At 43.1% G+C, this 9,321-nt stretch overlaps 1 protein-coding gene across 2 annotated transcripts; it reads left to right on the forward strand.

Annotated features, from left to right (window-relative positions):
* On the forward strand, positions 5,186–7,578 carry TCEAL9 (transcription elongation factor A like 9). 2 transcript variants are annotated; one of them, XM_021079946.1, is made up of 4 exons: positions 5,186–5,338; positions 5,847–5,912; positions 6,012–6,120; positions 6,747–7,578. In XM_021079946.1, exon 4 carries the CDS (start codon positions 6,823–6,825, stop codon positions 7,135–7,137), a length of 315 nt encoding a protein of 104 aa, XP_020935605.1. In that variant the 5' UTR covers positions 5,186–5,338; positions 5,847–5,912; positions 6,012–6,120; positions 6,747–6,822; the 3' UTR covers positions 7,138–7,578. The 2 variants fall into 2 exon arrangements, with proteins under 2 accessions (XP_020935605.1, XP_013846436.1); XM_013990982.2 differs by lacking the exon at positions 6,012–6,120.

Here is a 9,321-nt window from a genome sequence, read left to right on the forward strand (position 1 = left end):
ACCTCCGTTTCAATAAAGATATGACTGTCTTATATTTGTCAGGTATTTTATTTCTTTTGTATGTTTTCAGTTTTATCTCATTCATTCTTCTCAATGCTATTAATTAATGCATACCTATCAAAGTTTAGTTTTGAGGGCTGCACTCACAGCATGTGGACATTCCCAGGCCAGGAATCAAACCTGTGCCACAGAGCCATAGCAGTGACAACACTGCTTAACCCACTGAGCCATGAAAAACACCAAAGATAAATTTTAAATACGTAATGGAACACTTAAAAATTAAAGGTTCCCAGAGTTCCCACTGTGGCTCAGTGGTTAATGAACCCGACTAGTATCCATGAGGACATGGGTTTGATCCCTGGCCTCGATCAGTGGATTGGGGATTCAGCGTTGCCCAGTGGATTGGGGATTCAGCGTTGCCGTGAGCTGTGGTGTAGGTCGCAGACACGGCTCGGGTCATGTGTTGCTGTAGCTGTGGTGTAGGCCGTCAGCTACAGCTCTGATTCGACCCCTAGCCTGGGAACTTCCATGTGCCGTGGGTGCAGCCCTAAAAAGAGAAAAAAAAAAAAACAGTAGAAGTTCCCTTTATATTGAATACTCATTTCAAATATATCTTATGGGAATATCTTAGTATATATTAGTTCAAATTTGTAATATGATAGAGAAGTACAGTAAGACTCCATAATATTGACATTGGATATAATGTGATTGGCAATGGGCATGGAAGAGGGGAAAACAAGGATAATGTTTAAGCTTGAGTGTTGAGTAAACAACTGTTAGGAGGTGGCATCAAAACACAGCTGAGTCTCTAATGGACTTGGGTTGTGCAGTGAGCTAACCAAATAGGCTCACATCAGTAATTCCATTCATCTCTTAATAATATAACCCAGAATTTTACAGCAGTGAATTTTGTGGACTTTATTAATCATGCTATGGTAGAATTTCATTATATACTTATATTTTAAATACACAAAAATAAATGTATGTATGCTATGACCAAAATGTGCTACCACATATATTAACCTTCAATTTGCTTTCTTAACAATATATGTTGGACATTTTTCATGTGAGTAAATATAACTCCACATTATTATTTTTTTCGTCACTGCATAGTATTGCTTTAGTGAATGATCAAACTTTTCTTAAACCAATCCCATTTTAGGACTATTTAGTTTTTTCCTTTTAAGAGAAAATCTATTACCACTACAAAGACCACATTTGGCATGAGAGTATTTCTGTATGATAAAACATTAGAAGAGAGATTGATGTGTCCAAAAGTACATATATTTTAAGGTTTGATATCGCCAAAATGTCCTCCAGAAATATGCTATTTTATCCATCTTTTATTAATTTTTTTGCATCTTGCTTGTACTTTTTTTAATTGAGGTATAAAGGACATAACATATTAGTTTCAGGTGTACATCATAGTGATTCAATATTTGTATAAATTGAAAAATGATCAACATAATAGTCTAGTTCATATTCACACACTATTTTATATTCTCAAAAGTGCATGTGAATGTTTATTTTTCCATACCCTCACCAGCTCTGAGTATAATCAATATTTTTCAGCTTTTCTATTTGCATAGGTGGAAAATTAACTCTCACTTCTGTTCTCAGTAGATCTCATTCTAATTCTTAGAATTCTATGGTATGGTTTTTACATAATTAATTTAACCTGTTCCCTATTTTAAGACATTCAATTTTTTCTTAATTGTTCCTATTAGTAAAGAATTGTGTTAAATATCCTAACAGTCATTTTCCATTTTTAAATGGTATATACTATTGGTGCAGTTTGAATTGTTTTAACAGAACTATGAAGTTTGCCTTCTTTGCTTTGTAGCAAAATCATCTGGAAAAATCTTTTTTGTGTGTCTTTTTTTGTCTTTTTAGGGCCCCACCCAGGGCACATGGAAGCTCCCAGGCTAGGGGTCGAATCAGAGCTGTAGCTGCTGGCCTACACCACAGCCACAGCAATGCAGGATCCAAGCCATGTCTTCAACTTACACCACAGTTCACAGCAACGCCAGATCCTTAACCCACTGAGCAACGCCAGAGATCGAACCTACATCCTCATGGATACCAGTTGGGTTCGTTAACCACCGAGCCATGATGGGAACTCCGTCTGGGAAAAAATTTTTTTTTTTTTTTTGTCTTTTTAGCTATTTCTTGGGCCGCTCCCGCGGCATATGGAGGTTCCCAGGCTAGGGGTCGAATCGGAGCTGTAGCCACCGGCCTACGCCAGAGCCACAGCAACGCGGGATCCGAGCCGCATCTGCGACCTACACCACAGCTCACGGCAATGCCGGATCGTTAACCCACTGAGCAAGGCCAGGGACCGAACCCGCAACCTCATGGTTCCTAGTCGGATTCGTTAACCACTGCGCCACGATGGGAACTCCGGGAAAATTTTTAGTTTAGGAGAATATGTACACGTGTGTGAATGTGCAGGTGCACGTGTACTTGCTTGGGCACATATCTGCTATTTCCTAGAACAATTCTCTTTTCCTTCATCACTGCTTTTCACCTGTGGCTTCTCTTTGTATATTCAGGTCCAAGTCAAAGAATTGATGCTAGGAATTCTGGTCAACAAACTAACCGTGTTGTCATAAATTAACTACTGTGACTACTATTAAATATTTTCTCAGGGTGAATACCTAAGAACAGATTTACAGGCTGAAAGGGAATGCATATTTTAAGTACGTAGCAATTACTTACGTACTATCCAGAAAGGTTGATCAATTCAGATTCCATAACCTGGAAATAAATGAAAAAGTCCTTGCCGGTAATGCAGAGCATATCAAAAAGTGCTTGCACTGAACCTGTTTTCAGAAAATAGCCACCGTCAGTCCCATAAGGAGGAGCCACTGGCCTTTAGCCAGCAAAGCAGCATGAGACAGGCCAGGGTAATGGTAAGGACACAGGACCTAGCTTCAGTCAGACTGGTCTTCTCTTTCCTTCCCACTCTCCATCTAGGTCCTGCCCACCCGCTGAGGCCCAGGTCAAGGTTCCTTTACCTCCAGGAGGCTTCCTCTATTAGGGGCTAACTGGCCTTTGCCTTCTCTGAGCTCCTACTAGCCTGGCAGTCCACCCTTTCCTTTAACCCTTTCTCCGAATGGCTTCCTGTGAAGGGGGTTCTGCCTTTCCAGCAATAGCATCTATTCTAACCCTAGGGTGAACCCACAGGGGATGGGGCTCACTCTCAGGTGGACAGACCTGGAAGAGGGCACAAGCAAGCCTTGGGTTTAGGCTCCAGGTCCTTCGGGTAGGCTATTCCAAGGTCCTAGGTATCTAGAATGTGGGCTATAAGGATAGAAGTGAAGGGTCCAAGTTGGCACATCTTGCCCCATTGACTCTTCGCTTCCTGGGGGACACTGCATCCAGAGGACCAAACATTGCTTCCTGGCAAATACCACCAGCAAGACTCTGAGATCAAACATTACTTTTATTCATTTTGAATTCTTTTCCCCAAATGAAATCCAAAGATAATGATAATAATAGTTTCCACTTTTATATTTATTCATTTATTTTAGGGCCGCACCTGCGGCACATGGAAGTTCCCAGGCTAGGAGTGGAATAGGAACTGTAGCTGCCAGCCTAGACCATAGCCATAGCAACACAGGATCCGAACCGTGTCTGTGACCGACACCACAGCTCACAGCAACACCAGATCCTTAACCCACTGAACAAGGCCAGGGATTGGACCCGCATCCTCGTGGATACTAATTCATGAGATTCATTACCACTGAGCCATAACAGGAACTCCTAGTTTCCACTTTTAAAGCACTTACCATATGCCAGGCACTATTCTCAGAACTGTACGAATTCTAACTCATTTAACTAATTTTGTCTTTTCTGACTATAAAAAGATATGTTTGTTAAAAAGAAAATCATAGGCCCCAAACCATGTCTCTTGTGCTAAAACGCATGATACCAAACCAAGACTTAATGCCTGACCTATTTAAAAAGAAAAAGATACAAACGAACTTATTTGTAGAACAGAAACAGATTCACAGGCTTGAAAAAATTACAGTTACCAAAGGGGACCAGTGCAGGGGGAAGGAAGGACTGAGGGTTTGGGATTGGTATATGCACACTGAGGTATACAGAATGACTGGCCAACAGAGTCCTGCTGTATATAACACAGTGAGCTCTATCCAGTATTCTGTGATACTCTATGTGGGGAAGGAATCTGAAAGAGAATGGATGTGGGTATATGCATAACTGAATCACTTCGTTGTACAGCAGAAATGATCACAGCCTTGTAATCAACTATACTTCAATAAAACTTTAAAAAAAAAAAAAACTGATCTAAGTGCAGTTTCAACCTCTCCAAGAAAAATAATCTTAAATCAACCAGTCTGGAATTTTCTGGTCAAGCAACAGTAAGGTAATCTGTCCCCGTAGGCCCTCTCCATCCCCCCAGAGAAAAAAGAAGCAATCTGCATGATAAAACCCTTGCTGCTCCCTTGTCCCCAGGCCACCCCCCAGAAGGGGTCCTGGCCTAAAAATAACCCTTTCTTTTTATTTTGCTAATAGCTCCCTTGCCCCCCTCTCCTGCCTATAGAAAAATTCCATTTTGTACAACCCCTTCTAGCTGTTAGATGAGCTGCAGCCCTATTCATGAATTCTCCAATAAAGCCAATCAGATTTTCATGTTTACTCAGTTGAATTTTTTTTAAGTTAATTTTTTAATATGGAAAAGTATTAAGAATAAAGTAAAAAAAAAAAAAACCACACACATTAAAAAATCTTACTCCTGTCCCAGCATCACCCAACCTTCGCCTTTTTTAAAAACCTGCTGCCAAAACAACCCTGCTCCACAACAGCCCAGGACCAGATTGCTGAAGAAACAGAAGCTGGGGGAGGGGCGAGGGATGTAAATTGTAGTTCTTTTTTTTTTTTTTTCTTTTTTCTTTTTTTTTTCTTTTGTAGGTTGGAGCTCTTAATCCTGGGAGCGGAGGGCAGGAAAAGACAATTCTTGAAAGAAGTAGAAAAGTTTAGAAGCTCCAGAAAAAGATGCAGCCCCTCCCCAGGAATCAGAGAAAGGCAAATAACATTTTTCCCTCTGGGATGGGCAAAAAAGACCGACAAGGCCAAATGCATAAGGGGGAGGGGGCAGAGGGCCGACCCACTTCTGCCGCGCTTTTGGTGGGAGTGGAAACTGGGGACCAGAGCTCACCGGTGACGTAGCTCTCACGTGACCAGGAGTCGACGTGTGCAGAAGTCCTGCTAGTCTGGTCCTTGTTCGCCTCTGGGTACCAGCTTCCCTTGAGCAGCGCAGACGGCGGGGCCCGAGGCCAGGGGAGGAAGGATTCGGCTTGCCGGAATTTTGCAGGTCGGTGGCAAACTAGGCGCTGCCTGGGGATTTCTTGGGTGGGGTAGCCTAGAGCCTAGACTTGAGGGAAGGCCTGGTCAAGTCCATCTCTCCACCTCCCACCTCCAGCTCTGCAAGAAGTGATGGCCCTCGGGAAAGGGACCAGGAGTCCCGGGAGAAGGACAAGGAGACCTGTGATAGCTTAAAAATAATCATCCTCTGCCACCTCAGACCGCTCTCCCAACACCTACCTTCGCCCCAATCCCTCCCCCGCGCCCAAGTCTTAAAGATAGTTGGGAAATAATCTGCTTTTCCTACTCCCTGTCTGATGGAAAATTCGAGCTAACTTGCACTGTTGGAGAAGGGGAGAGATGGGGGAAACACAGAAGGTGGGAAAGTTACCCAAACCGAGAACTTTAAGGAGGAAAAAAGTACGTGGTGCCGGTCAGTCCACCCAGCGTTGGTCCACCAAGCGCTCGCCCCACCCCCACTCTCACCCCTCCCCCTCCCATTTCCCGTTTGCCTGCAGGTCTTGTCGTTCCTAGCAGTACGCAGGGCTGGAAAGGGCAAGAAGAACGTGACCGCATCAGTACAGGTAGGTGTGGGAAATATAAAGACCCCCGGGGTGGAGGTGGGCCAGGGAGGGACTGAGGTTGTGGGCCCCACTGTTCCTCCCCCCATCTCTTTCTTCCAGCTTACTCTGTTCTAGGAGGATCTTGGTGCCTGAAAAAAGGTTGAGGAGGGCCTTGGAAAAGGCTGGAGGGAGGGATGAGACCAGAGAGGTGAGGAGGTGGAAAATGGAGGTAAGAGCGGCAGGCTCAGGAAATCCCTGATGGCTGATTGAGTCTCTCAGGTGGAAAACATTTGATGATAGCTCTGAATCAAAAAATTAGGAGTTTGGGGTTTGTAGATGCAAACTATTGGATTTGGAGTGGATAAGCAATGAGATCCTGCTGTATAGCACAGGGAACTATGTCTAATCACTTGTGATGGAACATGAAGGAGGACAATGTGAGAATAAGAATATATATATGTGTGTGTATATGTATATATATATATATATATATGACTGGGTCACTTTGTACAGCAGAAATTGACATAACATTGTAAATCAACTATAATAAAAAAAATTTTTTTTGTCTTTTTAGGGCCGCACCCACGGCATATGGAGGTTCCCAGGCTAGGGGTCTAATTGGAGCTGTTGCTGCCGACCTACACCACAGCCACAGCAACACCAAATCCTTAACCCACTGAGCAAGGCCACGGATCGAACCCGCAACCTCATGGTTCCTAGTCGGATTCATTTCTGCTGCGCCAAGACGGGAACTCCAAAAAAATTTTTTTAAAAAAAGCAAATACTGAGACCTGTGTACAGACCCCTGGGCCATTCACCAAGCCTTTGACTTGACGTCTCCTTCTTGCTTCCTAGAAGTAATTGTTTCAAAGAGGAATAAACAGAAAAAAAGAAAGAGGGCAAAGAAGGAAGGAAGAGAGACAGGCACAAGATGAAACCCTGTCAAAAAATTGAAGGAAAACCAGAAAATGAGAGTGAACCAAAATTTGAGGAAGAACCAAAGCCTGAGGAAAAGCCTGAGGAGGAGGAAGAGCCAGAGGAGGAGGAAAAATCAGAAGGAACTTTTAAAGAAAGGCTGATTCAGTCTCTCCAGGAATTTAAAGAAGATATACACAACAGGCATTTAAGCAAGGAAGATATGTTTAGAGAAGTGAATGAAATAGATGAGATAAGGAGAGTAAGAAACAAACTTATAGTGATGCGTTGGAAGGTTAATCGAAACCATCCTTACCCCTATTTAATGTAGTTTCCCTGGATTTTTTTTTCTGATGTTAACATTGCTATCTTGTAATTTGTGTTTTCCTGATATACCTTTGTCCATCTTTCTACTTTTAACTTGTTGCTATTAATGGTTTTGGATGCATCTCATTGTTTATTGTATTTCAAACCAATCTACAAGTCTCTGCCTTTTAATAAGAGACCTTTACTCCTTTGTACAAAAAGAGATGCCTGACAGGATATAAAATGAAAAGAAAAGGTAATATGAGAATATCGTATTTTTGAAAGGGAAGAGTACATTTATATATTAACATATATGCACAAAAGAACATGTAAAGAATGAAAGACACAAAGTACGGTGAGTGGTAGTGTTAAGTGATTTTTAAAATTAGCTTATTGATATTTTTCCTTCTTCCTAGAATGTACACACCTTATTGTTAAAAATAATAAAATTTTTATAACAAAAGGAGTAGCCAACAGCACTTAGTGTATTTCTGAAGGCCTTGGGACACTTAATATTTATCGCCAAAACAATAACAACAAAAACCTGGGAGTTCCCAACTTGGCTCAGTGGAAACAAATTAAACTAGTATCCATGAGGACACAGGTTCAATCCCTGGCCTAGCTCAGTTGGTTAATGATGTGGCATTGCCATGAGCTGTGCTGGAGGTCACAGACACAACTTGGATCCCACATTGCTGTGGCTGTGGCGTAGACTGGCAGCTGCAGCTTCGATTCGACCCCTAGCCTGGGAACTTCCATATGCTGCAAGTGCGGCCCTAAAAAGCAAAAAAAAAGAAAAATTGCCAGAATTTCCGAAGCCAATGTGAATGCCAAATTACCTCCAGATCACTCAGCTAGAAGAATAAATTTTACATCTTTTATCTCTTTCTTTCTCTCTTTTTTAGGACCATACCTGCAGCATATGAAAGTTCCCAGGCTACGGGGCAAATCGGAGCTGCAGCTGCAGGCCTACACCACAGCCACAGCAATGCAGGATCCAAGCCACATCTGCAACCTATGTCAAAGCTTGTGGCAAAGCCTTAACCCTCTCAGTGAGGCCAGGGATCAAACCCACATCCTCATGGATGCTAGTCAGTTTCTTAAGCCACTGAGCTGCAACGGGAACTCCTACATCTTTTCTCATCTGGAAAATAGAGAATGATCTCTCGGATCTTGTGAGGACCAACCAAATAAGGTAATGATAGTGAGCTATATATTTGACAGGATTTTGTCCTCATCTGCCCAGGCAGGATCCCAACACTAAGAGATTTGTGTCAGGCATTTTGGAGACTGGAGAAAGTAGTTCTCACCTTGCCTAAGAACAAATCCAGACTGTTAGGTGGGTACCACCTTTGTGTTTCTCTCCTGTGTGCCTCCCCAACCTTCTATCCCTTTCCCCTTGATACTGCCATGCATATTGGGTATTTCTGCCCCTTCATCCAAGTCCTGTACCTCTCAGGCCCCAACACTGCTGATGTGCTAGAAATCTCAAATAGTGAAGCCCAGCGTATTTCTTTGGAACCCCCAATGAGCTGACTCTCCCATTTGACCTACAGAAAGGGAAAATGCCCTATCTCTTCATTTTTTTTTTTTTTTTTTTTTTTGTCTTTTGTCTTTTTTTGTTGTTGTTGTTGTTGTTGTTGTTGCTATTTCTTGGGCCGCTCCCGCGGCATATGGAGGTTCCCAGGCTAGGGGTTGAATCGGAGCTGTAGCCACCGGCCTACGCCAGAGCCACAGCAACGCGGGATCCGAGCCGCGTCTGCAACCTACACCACAGCTCACGGCAACGCCGGATCGGTAACCCACTGAGCAAGGGCAGGGACCGAACCCGCAACCTCATGGTTCCTAGTCGGATTTGTTAACCACTGCGCCACGACGGAAACTCCTATCTCTTCATTTTTGATAGACATTTAGGCAGGACCACTTAGGCCATGAAATTTTATTGATTCCTTGGCAATTTGGAGATTCTAATTACAGACGCCTCCTCCCCATAAGACTCAGACACAATGGGTCTGTGTGGGGGATGGAACAGAAGTCTGAGTAACACATTATGCTTGAGTCAGAGTTGCTTCTCTGAGTCTAAAGATTGGTTTTATCTTCCTGACTCTCTAAAAGACGGGTGGCAGGCCGTCCTCACCAGCTCAAAAGGTACCCCTAGACCTGTGTAAATTTTAAAGGGAGGTTCAAGTCAGATTTCAGGACATTCCCA

Source organism: Sus scrofa, chromosome X (genome assembly GCF_000003025.6).
Source record: "Sus scrofa isolate TJ Tabasco breed Duroc chromosome X, Sscrofa11.1, whole genome shotgun sequence".
Taxonomy (NCBI): Eukaryota; Metazoa; Chordata; class Mammalia; order Artiodactyla; family Suidae; genus Sus; species Sus scrofa.